We start from the raw sequence: 17,037 nt of genomic DNA on the forward strand, positions 1-17,037 counted from the left end.
AGCCTCTGCTGCCTCTGACGGAGCAAACATTGCCTCCTTTTTATCTAATTAACAAACAGTGACAATATTGAGGCGCAGCTCTGTCTGGGGCCAGAGCACTCCTGGGGATCGGGCCCTTTTCTGCTGCGGGGTCTCTGCCCTGCGCCCCATCCCCACTGCCTGGTCCCAGGGGCGCTGCGGTGTCTGTTTGCTGTCACTCTCCTTTCCCTGTCTGCTGGGCCTGCTCCCGGGGTTGTGAGTGCAGAAGCAAACTCCCCTTTGGTGCTCTGAGCAGCAGCTCTGGGTGCTGGGGCCCTGCAGATCTCCTCTGCAGCTCTAACAGAGGGTGCCAGGCAGAAGGCGTTAGGGCTCGAGCTGAGCAGCCTGGGAGCTCAGTGTGCCTTGCGCCCCTCCTGCCCTGTGATTGCGTTCAGACACCTCTTTGGCTGGCAAATTGCCTTTGTCTTGGTGAATCCGCTCCGGATGGAGTTAGGGACCAGAGGTGGGCAGGTGACGAGGACACAGGTGCCACAGAGTGAGGACATGCTGGGACATGGCCTGAAAGCTCCTTTCTCTTCCCTCAGGGGCTCCTCGCCTGGGTACCACAGGTGCCAGCTGCTTTATTGCCAATCTCAGGAGCACTGCGGTCGGAAGAGACCTTTCCGACCTCTCGTCCAAGCCTCATCCCAGCACTGCCAGGTCGCCACCCACCCACGTCCCTCAAAACAGGTCGGTGTGCCCCCGAAGGTGGCGCTCGGGACAGTGGCTGTTGGGGGTGAGGCTCTGCAGCCGTGGGGTGCCAGGGGCTACAGCCGCCAGGTTCTGCCAGCACCGTAGGCCGGGGACACGGCGGCTGGACTGCCGTTAGCGCGCCGGGGAGCGCGGACGGCCGTGCGCGGAGCTCAGCAGACCGGCTTCAGCAGACAGAGCCGCGGGGCACAGGACAGGCGAACGGCGAGGGCCGGGGGCTCCCTGCCTGCGCCTCCTTCCCGCCCTCCGCGGCACCGACCCCGCCCGCAGGGGCCCCGCCGGGGGCGGGACGGGGGAGGAGGGGCAGGGGCGCGAGGCGCTCGCCCCGCCCCTCACGGCGGCCCCGCCCCGCGCGCAACCTGAGCGCGGGAGCGGCGCCAGGGCCCCGCCTCGGCTGGCGGCAGGCAGCGGCTCGGCTGCGTTCGGCTCCGCTCGGCTGGGCTCGGTTCGGCGGCTCCCGCCGGGGCCCGGCCGCTGCGCCGTGCTCCCAGCGCCGCCAATGAAGGCAGACGCGAGCGGTGGCGGGGCCGTGGCCGGGTGAGACTGAGGCGGCGGGCCGGCGGTGCGGAGCGGCTGTCCCGTCCCGGCGCAGTCCGCGCCCTCCCGCACGATGTCATCGCAGGGCAAGTTCAAGAAGGACAAAGAGATCATCGCCGACTACGAGGCGCAGGTCAAAGGTGCGCAGCGGGGCCGCTGCAGTGCGGGCGAGCGGTGGGGCACAGCGGCGGTGCCGCCTTTGTGTGCGGGGCGCGGCGGGGCGGGGGCCGCGGCGGGGCCGCCGCTGGCTGCGGGAACTTGCGGCAGCCGCGGCCCCCAGCACCGACCCCTCCCCGCGGGCGCTGCGGCGGCGCCGGGTGTAAGCACCTCCCGGCCCTGAGTCTGCCGGAGGGACCGGCCGCGGCAGCCCCGGCTCTGCCCGCCCGGGCGTGGCGTGCGGACCCGCGGTAACCGCCAGCTGCCGATAACGACTGAAAAAATCCTTGAGAAACAGCTCCCTGCTGACGGGAGAAAGTGGTCCGTGACCCCCCGGGCTCCCGCGGCTCCGTGCCAGGCAGCCGTGGCTCCTGGAGCGTTCCCCGCCCGCACGGATGCAGGCTGGGGCTTGGGGGACCCGAGGCGAAACCCGGGTTTATTGCGGCGTTTTGGTAAAGAGCTGCCCGAGGCCTCCCCGGCAAGGAGGGACGTGGAGCTTGCAGGGCTTTATGTAAGGAACTTTGCCGTGCATCAGGCCCGGCGCTTTCAGGGGACATCATCATCATCATTATGCAAGTCCTGGTGTTACAGGATGGAAGCCTTTGGAGCAGGCTGCTCCGTTGGGAAGTAGAGGAGAAGAAGGTGATCAAAGGTGGTGTCTGCTGAAGCACCAAGCATCACACGCCGGGCTCCACCGGCATTTCCGCTGCAGTTAGACCTGGCACGGGAAAGTTGGTACCTGCGAAGGACTACAGATGGCTGCGGGCTGCCGAGGGTGTGTGGTCAAGAGAATGCAGAGCCTCTGCAGCCATCTCCCTCTGGCAGACGCGGGGCTTTTGGTGTCAGTAGCAGAACGCAGATTTCTTTGGATAACCTCAGTTTGTAAACCTGCTTGTTGCAGCCATTCCTAGTTCTGGTAGCTGATGGCAGCTCCTTCTCCCCTCTGCAGCCTAAGGACACTGAGCTCCTTGCCTTATGCCTTTGCACGAAGCTGCCCCCTTCCAGCCGCCTCTCACCTCAGAGGCACTCAGCTCTGCCTTTGGATGGGTGTTCGACGGAGGGATGTGGTCACCATTTTGTGATCTGCAAGTCTCTGGCTAAGGCAGAGCTGATTAAAAAGATAAACCAGCTTTGCTGCCAATTAACCCTGAGCGTGCTAACCAGCTCTCCTGCTGTCTCTGGAGGTCACTGTGCCTGGTGAGTCTTGAGCCCAGCTGAGTGCTGTCCCCTCTCCGCATCAGTGCATAGAGCAGAGGCTGCTGAGCTGCTGCAGCGTGGTGCCAGCTGGAGGGGGTTTGGGGTAGGGGCTGTCTCAGTTTCCTGCCATTGTTTACTTTCTTGCTTCTCAATCTTTTGTAGTTGGCTCCGAAGAGTGATGCAACAGTCACAACAAGCTCTGCTCAGTGCCAATTACCTTTCTGCTTGTGTGTAATTTGGGCAAATTGATGTTATTGCACCCTGCAGTTAAGCAGATGAAATCCTCCTCTAGCCTGTGTTATTGTTCTGTTCCACGGGAGGGGATTTGTGTTCCTTCGGAGCTTCTACCCCGTGCTGCTGTGGTCTTCTGGAAGGTGGCCTGGCCTAAGTGGCTTCTTCTTGAAGACTTGGGGCTGCAGAGGGGTACCTGGGAGCTGGCCCCATCAGGGCTGGGCTGTTCCAAAAGCTCTGCTGCAGGCATCTCCAGTGTTTGCTCTTGTTGCTGTTTGTAACTGCAATGTTGGTGTGCCGTGGTGGCTCCTGGCCTGGCCTCTCTAGCCTCATGGATTCCATATGTCAGCCAGTTAGTGCTGGGCGCTGCAGGAGGGGTTCGATTGCACCACGGCCATCGGGGCTGGGCTGCTGGGCTGGGCAGCTGTAATGCAGATGGAGCTGCCTGATGGGCTGGAATCGTTTCCCTGGGTCTGCTCTGCGCCCGATGTCACCTCCAGAAGTGGCAGATTCAGAGCACCCAGTCTGGGGTTTTGTCTCAGTAAAGGTGAATTTGGATGCGCCCGAAGCTGGGGCGAGGCAGCAAGAGCCAGAGCCCAGTATCCATGTGTGCTGCCTGCCTGCTGCCTTTGAGGTGGAGGCAGCTCCATCAGGTCCCTTACAGGACCAGTGTGGTCTCAGGCTGACCTCGGTAAGCTGAAGGGGCTCTTGAGCTCATGGCTGTGTCCCATCAGCTGTCCCTCTCACTGTCACCTGCCTGCAGGGACCTGGGTGGCTCTGTCCTTCTCACCTTGCTATCAAAAGAGAAACATCCAGCTCCAGAGGAATGATGTCAGAGGTGTCCTGTAGCCCATGTTGCCCCGTTCAGCAGGGGCAGTGGAAGGAGATGGAGCAGAACAGGAGGGTTTAGTGCAGAGTTGGTCCTTGGCCTGGGTGTCTGCAAGGCCCCAGGAGGACAGGGTGTAAGGATTCTCTGTGGAAGGAATGAGGCTTCTTTCTTGGGTAGCTGTGTGCCATGAGTGTGGGCACAACAGGTCTGTGTCGTTGGTGTCACAGCCCTGACACCAGCGAGGGTTTGCATCATCTAACCCTCCTCCGGCGGCTGTGACAGTGACCACAAGTGCCACTGCCGCTTCTGCTCCCCTCCCGCGAGGCCTCTTGGCTCTGCCTCGGGTTTCATGTGGGCCACCTCATTATCCCAGTTACCCCATTTGCTTCCCTCGGGGATTCAGTCATTGTGCTATTCATATCTAAACCCTGCTGCCCTGGGCAAGATGGATGCCCAGATCTCCAGAGACTGGAGTGGGAAGGAGACAAGCAGAAAGGGAGGCGTGGATGAGCTGCTGGCATGGCAGAGCTGCCACGGGAAGGTGGTAGAGGAGGAACCTCGAGAGAGGGGATGGCTTGCTTGGGAGGGTGAGGTCGACTGAACACAGCACAGGGCTGGTGTCCACTGCATGGTCAGTAAGGCAGCGGGAAGAAGGGTGGAAAGCCCTGCTTGAGAGCTCCAGGGAGTACACTGGCATGAGTGGAAGTGAAAGGGAGTCCACGGCACAGGGGCCTTTGGAAGAGCGGTGGCAGGGCTGGAAAAGCGGCTGGGCAGTGCTGAGGTGTCACCTGGGCTCTGCAAGGCAGTGGCCATCCAGCAGCGCCCGGGCTGTGGAAGCATCCTCGGCTGCTGGCGTGAGGGGCCCGGCAGGGGTGAGGCAGTGCGAGCAGCACGTTGCTGGGGCTGGCTTCTGGGCAAGGCTCGCTGAAAGCCCTCACGCTGGGTGCTGGGAAGCAGAGCAGAGGCCTTGGAGGGGCCAGCCTGTCAGTAATGGCAGCGAGGGACCCTGCCCTCTGGTCCTGGGAGGAGAGGAGGAATGGCTGAGGCCAGGCACTGCGTGGGGAGCAGGAGCGGCTGCGCGGGGTCTGGCTGGGCAGTAATCAGCCTGCGCAGGGCTCCCTATCTTCTGTCCCTCCCCGGAGACTCTGCCTGCTGCTCTCGGGTGCTCTGAAGAGATAGAAGGTGTGGGGGGCGTGCTGGGCTGTGAGAGTCCATCTGGTGCTGTGGAGGGGGCTGTGGGGTGCCCGAAGCTTTGGGGTGGGGCTGGCTGCCCTCGCAGCTCTGCAGCGTTTGCCATCTGCCCGTGCATGGGGACCTCTGTCTGTGACCTCCTCGGAGCACACAGCGCTGACAGCACCCTGCCATGCTGTGGCCTCTCCTGTCAGTCATCGCGCCTTGAGTCCGTCCTGTCCTGCTGCTGCTGCTGCTGTGCTGGGTCCTCCCTCAGCTGCCGGCAGAGAGGCTCAGGACCGGCGGTGCATGCCTGAGTGATGTTACTAGAAAGAGAATCCTCAGGACACTTTTTAGGAGGCAGATTTTCTTCTGTGCCTGCCTTCGCTCTGCAGGCAGGAGTGGCTGCAGTCAAAACAAACGCCAGCCAAGGCAGGCTGCACGCTCGCAGCTGCCTCAGCAGAGGTGCTGGCGGAATGCAGAGCCAGGAGAGAGACCCCTGAAGGCACAGCTGGAGCTGGGGCTTTCAGACCTGCCACCTGAACTGATCCGTCTGGCCAGAGAGACAAAGGAGCGTCCTGTGCTCACTGCTGCCGGGAGCGCGGTCTGTGGCTCTGAAGCAGCAGAAGGGACAGGTGTGCCCCCAGCTGTGCTGCAGCACTCTGGGCCCTGCAGCAGGATGGGCAGCGTCCCCGTGGGCTGCTGAAGTTCACCGGGCGTCCTGAAGCACTTCTTTAACCCTAGCAAGACTCGGGTCACTCTGGCCAGGGCTGGCAGTAAGGCTGCTGTGGGTCATTGGCATCTTAGCCTGGAGAAGAGGAGGCTCGGGGGGACCTTACTGCTCTCTACAACTACCTGAAAGGAGGTCTTGGTCGGGTGTGGTTGGTCTCTTCACCCGGGCAATCAGTGACAGAACAAGAGGACACAGCCTCATGCTGCACCTGAGCAAGTTCAGGGTGGATGTTAGGAAGCAGCTCTTTGCAGAAAGAATGATTGGCTCTGGAATGGGCTACCCAGTGAGGTGGTGGAGTTGCCGTCCCTGGAAGTGTTTAAAAAGAGACCTAATGTGGCACTTGGTGCCATGGTTTAGTTGATTAGATGGTGCTGGGGTGATGAGTTGGACTCGGCGATCTCAAAGTTCCAACCTGATTAATTCTGTGATCTTCTGCAGTCATGCAGCTGGCAGGTGAAGGGCATCCCTGATGATCCTCAGGAGCATGGCCTTCAAAGAGTGCACCTGGCTGCAGGATGGCAGAGGCAGGATTTCTTGTGCTGTTAGGACTTTGCTGCTGTGTAAATTGATACCAGAACTGGATCTTTGGTGGAGTGAGCATAGCAAAGCGTCATAAAGGCTTGCAAAGATGCTTGCAAAGCTGAGGCCAAAGGAAGCCTCTGCTGTTGGCTCACCCTGTGCAGGAGCTCTGCAGCTTAAGTTAATCTACTATTGCTTGTTAGCTTCACTTTACTGTTGTAGTCATTGCATCTCTTCTCTGTCTGTCCTTCCCTCCCTCTTGCTCTGTTTCCACTTTGCTCAAAGCATTGTGGAAGGTTCCCACAGCAGTTTGCTTTCTGAGATTATGGCTTGCTCAAGAGGGAATCTGGTTCCCAGCTGGAGGAGGCATCGAGACTTGAACCTCAACAGCCCATTGAACAAAACGGTGCTGTGCAGGAGGAGGAGAGTTCCAGCCCTCTGGGTGGGCTGCTAGGACACTGCTGAGCGTTCATCAGAGTCAGACGGAGTCTCCCCTGGTTACATTGTCTGGCTTGACAGGACGTGGGAAGGTGACCCGAGGGCAGCTGGCGAGCCCTGGCGTAGCTCTGGTGGCGTTGGTAGAGCTGTCTGCAGCAGGTTCTGATCAGTCTGGTTGAGTGTCTGCTGCGAGGCTGCAGAAGTGCACTGCTCGGATTCGCCGACGGGCACCTCCCAGGGACCTGCTGCTGGGCGGCTGGCAGACCTGCTACGGGGTGTCCCTGGCAGAGGGGCTCGGCCTGGGGGCTGGGAGGGCCAAGTGCAGAGAGCAGCAGAGAAGTGCAGATGTGGCTCCTGAGAAAGAGGAGTTGGCAGTCTGCGGTGGAAGCAGACCTGCAGAGAGGAATCCTGATAGGCTGGGGTGCTCCAGCTGAGCCAGGAGGCTCCTGCATGCTTGCCAGAGGTGCTGCTAGGCTCAGCCTCCTTGAAGAGCCTTGGCCTTGGGCCTCTGCTGCTGCTAGAAGCGTGTGTCCGTGTGTGCTTGGGGCTGTGCTGTGGGGCAGCCACAGCCAGGATGAGGCCCGGTGCTGTCGCTGCTAGCTCGGTGTGCCCGTGCACCAGGGGTGTGGGCACAGAGGCAGGCACTGCCTCGCTGGGGCTGGCTGGTTGGCCTCATAGTGCCAGTGCAGAGCAGAGAAGCAGCGTGTGCCAAGGAGCTGTGGTTGCTCGTTCTTGCCAAGACCTCGTGACACGCAGCGTGTGCATGGCCTCACTGAGGTGGGAGCTGCGTGGGCGCTGGGAGCTCTGCCTGCTGCTCTTCTGGCAGAGCCATGGGACCACAGCGTGGGGTGGGTTGGAAGGGCCCTCAGAGGGCATCTAGTTCAGCCTTAGGCAGGAACATCTGCTAGCAGGGAGGTGTCACCAGGTGTGTTTTCCTCACAAGACACAGCAGCTCCTTGGCCCCAGCAGAGTGGAGGTGCCCAGGCAGAACGTGCCGGGGCATTGCTTTCCTCCTGAGGTGCCAAGGGCAGCTGGGCTGCTCCTGCTGCCTGGGGAAGGGAAGCTGGAAGCTAGGGCTCTAGGTTAACACTCCTGAGTGGCCTGACCCTGGAACAGGGTAGGAGTCATATCCAGCATCTGCCCTTCTGCAGTGCTTGGGCTCCTGGGGGAACAGCCCTGTGGAGTGGAAGCCAACACTATTCCTGCAGCCCACAGCCCGGGCACAGCCTGTGCTTCCTATGGGAAGGGGCTTTGGGGCTGCTGCTCACACCTGGGTGACTTTCTTCTGATGCCTTACAGAAAGGAAATCCAGCTGGGACTGGAGGTGTGTGGGGGGAGGAGGCCTCCTCTGGGCATTGCTCTGCCTTGCAGGGCAGCTGGTGTCCCTGCACTCCTGCCCTGGCACTGGGCTCTGGCGTGTGTGTGGCTGGAGGGCACCAGGCTGTGTATCCTCAGTGGCTCCTCTGGTGGTGTGTGTAACAAGTGGGCTCTGCAGTGGGCAGTGCCTAGGGTCTCCAGCCTCTCCGTTCCCTTGTGCCTGTGGGCATGTGGTCAGCAGTGCTGGACAATAAGCCTGGCCCAGAGGTGCCAGCTTGTGCTCAGGAAAGGGTCTGCTGGTGTGCACGGCTGGGGGCCTGCAGGGCTCTGCCCACAGCTGATTTCAGCAGCGAAGGAGGGTTTGGGCTCTTGTAAGCCCAGCAGGTGCCGGATGCAGCCTGCCCTGGTAATGCTGCAGCCCTCTCGGGGCACAGCTGCTGGCCTGTAGCTGGCCCTGGTTCCAGCTGGGGGCTGGAGGTGCAGCAGCGCGGGGCTGCAGGCGCTCAGCAGCGCTCTAGGAGGCTCTGCGAGGTGCACTGTTTTCAGGTCTGTGTGCACAGCTGCAGCTCCTGTCGGGAGCAGGATTGACTCCCTGCTCTGGTGGCCTGCTGCGGGGGGGGGGGGAAGTCCTCCCCCTTCAGCTCTTAAATTTTCTGGTGCCTGACCTTGGCTTTGTTTCAGTGGCTGTTTGTCAAGCTCCCACCTATGGCAGTGGCCACTTCCTGAGATGCTTTTAGGACTTCAGAGGCACTGGTACTGCTGACAGGCACCTGGGCATGGAGGGCTGTGTGCAGGCAGTGCTGAGCTTGGTGCTGGGGCTGGAGAAGGGCATGGCGATGTGTGCAGTCATGTCCTTTGTACCACCCTCCAGCACCTCCCCCGTCTTGTAGCCTGGGTGACTCCTTAATCCCCAGAGTTGATTCATCCCAGGAGGCTCTCGCCCAGCTGCCAGTGAATCCTCCTCCTCAGAAGAGGCATTTCCTACTGGTGGCTGCCGTGTGCCCCACCTCTGTGCCCTGCTGGGTTGGAGGAGGACATGGCAGCCAGTGAGCAGCTAAGCCCAGGCAGTCACACTGCTGATGGTGGCTCCCTGGGACTCCCAGTGCTCACTGGTGCCCTGGCTCTGTGCTGCAGCTGTGCTCGAAGCTCTTCCCAGCTCCAGGAGCCTCGGCTGCACGCTGCTCTGAGCAGTGCCCCGAGACGCCTTCTTCTGGTGCCTCTTTCCTTACCTCCAGCAGCCAGCTGCGGTGGTTCGGGAGCAGGCAGCTGGCAGACAGCCTGGCACGGGGCAAGCACTGGGGAGGGGAAGGGGAGTGCTGGAATAGAACCACCGAGGGCTTTGCGTGCGCCTGGGCAGCCCTGGGCTGGCAGCGGGGGCTGCTCTGGGGCTGGCTCTGTGGGACTCTGACGAGTGGTCAGCAGCTTGGCTCCAGAGCTCGTGTGACAAATGGCACCAGCCACAGCCTGGCAGCCCCTGCCCGTCAGCTGGGGATGGATGGGCGCATTCTGCACCCAGTGCCGCCCTTACTCATGGCCGAGGGGGCAGCTGCTGGGATGCCACCCGTGGTGGGAGGCAGAGCTTTTCAAGAGCAGCCCCAGAGGGCAGCTGAGCAATGCTCAGCAAGAGACAAAAGAGCTGTGGGGGGCAAGAGGCTGGGGCCAGGCTCTGCTCAGTGCTGCCCAGGCACAGCACAAGGGGCAGTGGGCACAGACTGGAGCCCAGGAGGTTGCATGTGAGCAGGAGGAGAAAGTTGTTTGTTGTGAGGGTGCTGGAGGCCTGGAGCAGGCTGCCCAGAGAGGCTGTGGAGTGTCCTGGTGTGGAGAGCTGCCAAGCCCAGCTGGGCGCTGTTGGTTGTCGCAGCTGAGTAGGAAGGTGGTGCAGGAGCAGGTGCTGCCTGCTGCTGGGGACGTTGTTTGCTTATCACTGCTTGGCAGGGTCAGACTCTGCTGGGCATGGTCTGGGACCTTGTAGTGGGGTTTGGTTTGTGTTGTGGTTGTTCCTGCCTGGAGCTGGCAGACCTCAAAGGGCTGAATACTTTTACAGGCAGTCATGTGTGCAGGTGGGTATGCTGAGGGCAGCACTGTTGAATGTCGTGCTTCATGGTGGGGTGGGACTGCCAGAGAGCTCAAGCAGCTTCTGTCTCCATGCAGAGCATTGCACAGTGGCTGGGTACATTGCCCTGTCCCCTGCAGCATCACAGCAGTGCTCAGAGACAGACTGCAGTTTGAAGTGGCACTGGCACTGCTGTGAATACACCGCAAGAGCTACAGTATGGGCAAGGAATTAGTGGGTTCGTGCAGCAGCTCTCTGCTGCTCGGGCTGCTGGAGGGGTGCAGAAGCATGGAGACATAGGCAAGGGGACAGCAGTGAGGAGCAGGGGCAGGAGGCAGGTCCCTGAGCGCAGTCTGGCAGGAGGACCAAAGCCTGTGCCCTGCCCGTGTGCTGAGGGTCAGTGCCTGCTGAGCTGCCGCAGCTGGGTGCTGCGTGGCCCGGCCCTGCCCAGCTGTTGGAGGCTTGGCTCTTCGTGAGGTACGAAGTCCTCTGATCGGTGGTGGCAGGTCAGGCTGAGGTCCCTGGCAGCCTCTTGTCTGTCGGTTGGACTCGGTGCTGTGTGCAGATGAAGCTGTCGCCTCCGGCAGCTGCAGCGTTCCGCGGCGCAGGAATGGGTGCGGGGAGTGAGCAGCTCCGCGCTCCGAGATGCGCTGAGCTCGGCGGGGGAGCGAGCTGCGCTCCGAGCTCCCATCCCTCACGGGCAGCATAACGGAGCGGCGCGGGCGCTGCCGCTGCCACAGCTGCCCTCGCCCTGTGCTGGGAGCCACTTCCACATCTCGAGGGACCTGGGCTGTGTCCGCAGCAGGCAGGGGGAGCTGGGCAAGGTGTCCCTGCTGTGCAGGTTGCTGTGCCCTGGAGGGGTGGCGGTGACACAGCCTCAGCGCTGTGCCCGGCAGAAGCTGTGTGGCTGTGACACCCCAAACCTTTGGAGTGGCTGCAGGAGCCCTGTGCAGACGCTCCCCAGGACCTCCCTTTGCTCTGCCAGGTCTCCCTTAGCCACTCTTCCTCCCCGCGGAGTGCAGTCAGTGTTTTGCGGGTGCTTTTCTGTTGCCCTGTTCCTTTTTCACCTCCCAGGCGAGTGGGGGTTCTGCTGTTGTAATGACACCGAGCTGGAAAGCAGATCTCCATCAGCTGTGTCTCTTTGGGTGGCTCAGGAAGAACAGGAGGAGGGTGGCAAAATCTGAGCAGAAATAAAGAGAAGTGCTGAGCCAGTTGTAGCTTGGGGTGCACCAAGTGGGAAGCAGGTTCCCGGCAGCAGCTTCTTCCAAAGCATTCCTGCCCCTCTGGCTCCCCTGCCGCATGGCCTGCGAGTGCCTCGCGTCTGCCAGCAGCTTTTCCTGCACTGCCTCCGTGCTCTTGACCTGCTCCTGCTCGGATCCCTGCAGAAGCAAGGAGCAGACACTGAGCGAAAAGGTCACAACCTCTGGAAGGTTTAACTGTGACAAAAGTGCTGGTGGAGTGCTTGTCCTTGGAGGCTGCTTGCTGGAGACGCATGAGGCAGTTGTTGTGGCAGCAGTGGAAGAGGTCAGCTCAGAGCTGAGGGTGAGTGGGAGTAGGAAAAAAATCCAAACATGTTGTCTGCCTCCTGCTAATCACACAGTATCACACAGTATCACCAAGGTTGGAAGAGACCTCACAGATCATCAGGTCCAACCCTTTGCCACAGAGCTCAAGGCCAGACCATGGCACCAAGTGCCACGTCCAGTCCTGCCTTGAACAGCTCCAGGGACGGCGACTCCACCACCTCCCCAGGCAGCCCATTCCAGTGTCCAATGACTCTCTCAGGGAAGAACTTTCTCCTCACCTCCAGCCTAAATCTCCCCTGGCACAGCCTGAGGCTGTGTCCTCTCGTTCTGGTGCTGGCCACCTGAGAGAAGAGAGCAACCTCCTCCTGGCCACAACCACCCCTCAGGTAGCTGTAGACAGCAATAAGGTCTGCCCTGAGCCTCCTCTTCTCCAGGCTAACCAATCCCAGCTCCCTCAGCCTCTCCTCGTAGGGCTGTGCTCAAGGCCTCTCCCCAGCCTCGTCGCCCTTCTCTGGACACGCTCAAGCATCTCAATGTCCCTCCTAAACTGGGGGGCCCAGAACTGAACACAGGACTCAAGATGTGGTCTAACCAGTGCAGAGTACAGGGGCAGAATGACCTCTCTGCTCCTGCTGGCCACACCATTCCTGATGCAGGCCAGGATGCCACTGGCTCTCTTGGCCACCTGGGCACACTGCTGGCTCATGTTCAGGCAGGTATCAATCAGCACCCCCAGATCCCTCTCTGTCTGGCTGCTCTCCAGCCACTCCGACCCTAGCCTGTATCTCTCCATGGGGTTGTAGCCAAAGTGCAGCACCCTGCACTTGGAGCTATTGAACCCCATCCCATTGGACTCTGCCCATCTGTCCAGTAGCATGTCCTGCTGCATCTCCTGGGCTGGGCTGCTCTGAGGAGACCTCCTCACTCTGTAGCTCCTGGAGAGGAGGCTAGAGCCGGGGGGGAAATTCCTTTGCTGCAGGAGTGGTCAGGGACTGGCACAGGCTGCCCAGGGAGGTGGTGGAGTGCCCGTCCCTGGAGGTGTTCCAGCAATGCATGGCCATGATTTGGTCGCCATGGTTTGGTGGCCATTGTGGGGCTGTGTTGCTGGTTGAGCTGGATGATCTTGTAGGCCTTTTCCAACCCTAATGGTTCTGTGGGTCTGTGCTGCTGGCTGCTGCTCCGGGAGAGCTCTGGAATGTGGTGAGAAGCCAGCAGTGTCAGCTGGGAGAGGAGCATGCAGCAGATGGTGCAGCTGTCCTGAGGCACTGGGCAGGAGGAGGTCACTTTGCAGGTCACACAACCACAGAGCTTCTTCAGGACGAACTTCCACTGGGGATTGAAGAACACAATAACTGAAGAACCTTTCTTGGGAAGAGGTGGGTAGGCAGGGCCAGCTGTGTGCTGCTGGCCACCTGCAGAGCCAGATGTGATCCCAGGCACCTCAGCAGACAATGCTGGGGCTCTGGCAGCTCGTGGAACCTGTCCCTTTCCACTGCCGAGCTGGTGCCAGCCAGCCCTGTCTTGCTGCACCCAGACACATGGCCCTGGGTGCTGAGGCCCTGGGGGAGTGTGGGGAGCAGTGGGCATGCCTGGGGTAACTCCCTGAGCTTGGAGGATGTGACCAGGACCCAGGCCTGCACTCCTGAGCCCTGTGCCAGGCTTGAGAGCGGACTGGCACCGTTGCTGTGTGTGGTGGGGCTGCTTCTCACTGGAGCTCCTTCCCCTGGAGAGTGAGGCTGCTGCCTGCTTTGCCGTGGGTGACGCCGGGGTTGTTGTGAGGGCTGCTGAAGATGGCAGAGCAGTAGGACTGGTTCTTTGGCATGGGCCTGGTTTATCAGCCGTGGCAGGGTGTCCTTGTGGAAGGACCCAGCTGTGCTGGTGCCCAGCTCGCACAGAGCAGCAGGACAGGTGCCGTGAGAGGCCTTGGCCGTGGCAATGGTCACAGGGCTCCTTCCCAGCGCTATGAGGGCCGGGCGTGGCTCTGGGCTGCCCTGGTGCCCCCAGCACTTGGCATCTCGTTGCCATGCCAGGAACTCGTGCAGAGGCTTGGGCACGTTGTCAGCAGTGCTTGCTGCAGTGTCCTTGTGTGGAGTGCCGCATGGTGACAATGAGGACAGGGCCACCAAGCTAATTGCTGAGCCTGGGCAACGTCATGGTGGCAGTGTGCCTTTGGATGGCAGAGAGCAGTCCTGGGTGGCCTCTGCCTTTGCTTTCGAGGGGTCTTCACCAGACTGCTCGTGCCCAGAGCTCACTGCAGGAGCTCCCTTGCAGCATCTTCCTGTGAGGACTCGCAAGGCTCCCAGCAGCTGAAGTGTCCCTTGCCAGCCTGCCATGCAGCCGAGTTGCCAGGATGGAAGAACAGCTGGTCCCTGCAGGCTGCCTTCTCTGAAGGGGCTTGCAAGTGTTGGCACAGGCTGCCCAGGGCAGTGCTGGAGTCACCAATCCTGGAGGAGTTTTACTGTCATGTGGATGCGGTCCTCAGGACTGTGGTCTAGTGGTGACCTTGCAGTGCTGAACTGAAGGTTGGGTTGGATGATCTTGGAGGTCTCTTCCAACCAAAGCCATTCTGTGGTTCTGCTCTGCAGTGCCAAGGTGTTTGCTGCACCTCCAGTTGCAGCCTGAGTGGGCACCAGATGTCTAGGAGGTGAAAGAGGCTTTGCTTGCTTCTGGAGTCACCCTGACAGTGCTGCTGGGTTCTCACATTCTCCTGGGTGGCATCACTAGACTCATCTCAGGATGAAGCCATTCGTGTGCCCTTGGTAGCACTCACAGGATCCTGCCTTTGTGCCCCCCTGGTGCCCACTCGGTGCTGCCCGTCGCGGGAGCTCTGTGCTCTTTAATTGTTGCTTGGCATGGGGATTGCTTGTTCTAAACCCAATTACAGCTGACAGCAGTGAGCTGCTTATTTACAAACAGATCCATCTGCTGCTGGACTGCCTGAGATCGCTGCCAGAGAAGCACCAGGCCTGAGCTGCTGGGGGTGCCCGTGCTGGCATCCCTGGCTGCTGTGCCTGGCCTCCTCCTGGGGCTGCAGGGTTCACGTTCCTCTGGGGACACGATGGAGAGAGAACAGCAGAGGGCTGTGTGTTGGCACTGGCTGGCATGGAGCTGGGTGGGAAGCCAGGCCACTGGGAAGGGGCTGGTGGCAGACACTAAGGCCTTTGGGGAGCATTTGGTGCCTCTGGTGCCTGCAGCAGCTGCAGGGAGCAGGGCTGCTGCCCACCTGGGGAAGGGGCCGGTGGGGTCCTGGGCTTCCAGAAGCTTGTTGGATGCCTGAGGGCAGACTTTGTCCCTGTGCTCTTCTTAAGGGAGCCTGGGACCACTCAAACCATGGCAGGTGGGGTGAGATTCCTCCTGGGGAGTTGCAGCCTGCTGGTGGCCATGGTGGGCAGGAGGGGCAGGAGCAGCAGGTAGGCAGGCATCTGTGGTGCCAGGCTGCTGCTCCCCAGCGCTCCTGGGACCTTGAGCACCGGTGAGGGAGAGCTACAGGGTGAGGACATGGGCACTGGAGAGCCCTCACAGCTGCTGCAGGCTGTGGGCAGCTTTCTGTGAATGTTCAGCTGCAGCTTCCAAAAGGTCTGAGGGCAGTGAAGGAAAAGCCTCTGCTCTGTCCCTACCACGAGTGGTGTCCACAGGGAGAGAGCAGGACTCACAGGTGTGAACAAACCTGATGTGAGTGCAATGGGCACAGGGGCCCCCTCAGTTAAGCAGTTAAAATGGGCAGGGGCAGACTGCCTTGGAGGTGAGTGAATTGGTCCTGGTGGACAGCTGCAGGCCTGCTTTGGGTTGGACTCCCCCAGCACTGCTCTTTGGTGTCAGTAAATGGTCCCTGGGCTATGCAGGCTCCGGAGCTGCAGCTGTTTGGCTGGGCTGGAGGAGCAGGGCACTGCCCTGACATGGCAGCCTCTGCTTGCCCCAGGGCTTGGCTTCCCTCTTGCCACAGCAGCTGCAGCCTGCTGAGCTGGCCTGGCAGGGCAGCCTGGGCTGGGACACTTGGGGCTGAGCTGATGGAGTGGACTGTTGGGTGCCTGCCGGTGCCCTGGCATGGGCTGTGGCATCAGGGTGTGCAGTCAGGGGGGTGGAAGCACTGCACTGAGTTGAAGATCTGTTTGAAAAGCCATGTTCCTGCCACGGTGTTGTGGCAGAAATGCACTGCAGCATGCTCCAGGCTGGGCAGTGGCATCTGTGGAGCGGGTGGCTTGGCAGTTGCAGCTTCATGGTGCCCCTGGCTCTTCTCCTGGCATGGTGGCCCTGGTACACTCCATGCTCCCTGTCTTCTTAAGTAGTGGATCCTTGGTGGCTCTCCAAAGCGGTGAGAAGTGCCCTAAGCTATGAGCATCCTGGTGCTAGTCAGCAGCAGCCCGTGGCTCCAGGTCAGCAGTTCTGGTGACAGGTGTGCCCCACATGGGTAACAAGGATGAGGGACAATGGCTTTGAGCTGCAAGAGGGCAGATCTAGATTGGAGAATAAGAAGAAACCCTTGAGAGTGAGGGTGGTGAGACACTGGCACAGGCTGCCCAGGGAGGCTGTGGATGCCCCCACCCTGGAGGTGTTCAAGGCCAGCCTGGATGAGGCCTTGAGCAGCCTGTGCTGGTGGGAGGTGTCCCTGCTCATGGCAGGGGATTGGCACTGGATGATATTTGAAGTCCCTTCCAAGCCAAAGCACTCCAGGATTCCGTCAGGATGGTGCTGTCCACAGCAGAGCTCTCTGTCTTCCAGCACAGGACTGCAGCTGCAGGCAGCCGACTGGGCAGCGGTGGTGTGCAGGGGGGTGCAGGGGGCTCCTGCCGTGCTGTCTGGTGGGAGAGGGCAGAGCCTGTGCAGGTTTCGGTTCACTCGCTGCTGGCTGTGGCCGGAGTTACTGCGGTGTTTGCACATCTCAGCCTGGACAGGCACACAGGGATGGGCGACTCCCCGGGCACCTTTTGTTCTGCTTCAGGGTGGGTTTGAGTCCAAGGCTCCGAAGTTCAGGGATGTCTTCTGAGCTCCAGCGTTTGGGATTCCCCTGAATGGAATGGAGTGGCAGAACACAGGCTGGCACTGCTGCAGGGCAGTGCCCATCTGAACCCTCCCCTTCCTCAGCTGCTTTTGTCAGTTGACACTTTGAAGGCTTGCAGTGGGTGGATAAACCCTGCTCCTGAGATGAGTCCCCAGTGCTGTGAGCGGTCAGGGCTGTTTGTGGGGGTCTCAGCTGTTCCCTGTCATGCTCTCTGCCCAGCTGCACAGTCAGTCCCTGCTGCCAGCCTCAGCTCCAGCAGCTTTCCCATAATGAGTTCCCTGAAGGCCAGCTGGGGGACACCCCCGAAGGGTGGCAGCGCAAGGCCTTGAGAGCTCTGCCTGCTGGTCTGTGTGCTGGGCTGGATGAGCCCTGCCCCTCTGCCCAAGGTGCCTGCAGCTCTGGGGAGAAGCTTCACCTCTGTTCTGCTGGAATAAAGCTCTCTGCACTGACTCTTTGCAAGCTCTGTCCAGGCTTGCAGCTTCAGCTCCTTCTAGCAGTGTAGACACCCCTGTCAGATGCTCACCTGATCTGCTGCTCGGAGCCTGATGGGAGACCTGCCACCCTCCCTGCCTAGGCTGGGCACTGCTTCCTCCTGGTACTCGA

General features: G+C 60.8%; 1 protein-coding gene and 1 long non-coding RNA gene across 7 annotated transcripts in view; both read left to right on the forward strand.

Annotated features, from left to right (window-relative positions):
- The first annotated feature begins 1,110 nt into the window (after positions 1 to 1,110).
- The window catches only part of SRGAP3 (SLIT-ROBO Rho GTPase activating protein 3), a 61,224-nt gene continuing 45,297 nt past the window's right edge, over positions 1,111 to 17,037 (forward strand). For all 6 annotated transcript variants that reach the window (XR_010305136.1, XR_010305137.1, XM_064156130.1 and 3 more), the window contains exon 1: positions 1,111 to 1,406. Coding sequence is in view for 3 of the 6 variants with exons in the window: in XM_064156130.1 (XP_064012200.1) it covers positions 1,340 to 1,406 (67 nt within the window). In the remaining 3 variants the exon portion in view is untranslated. The remainder of the gene's footprint in view (positions 1,407 to 17,037) is intronic.
- LOC135182183 (uncharacterized) lies at positions 1,521 to 2,910 on the forward strand. Its single transcript, XR_010305074.1, has 2 exons — positions 1,521 to 2,619; positions 2,782 to 2,910. It is a non-coding gene; the product is annotated as an uncharacterized LOC135182183 (long non-coding RNA).

The sequence above is a fragment of the Pogoniulus pusillus genome, chromosome 16 (genome assembly GCF_015220805.1).
Source record: "Pogoniulus pusillus isolate bPogPus1 chromosome 16, bPogPus1.pri, whole genome shotgun sequence".
Taxonomy (NCBI): domain Eukaryota; kingdom Metazoa; phylum Chordata; class Aves; order Piciformes; family Lybiidae; genus Pogoniulus; species Pogoniulus pusillus.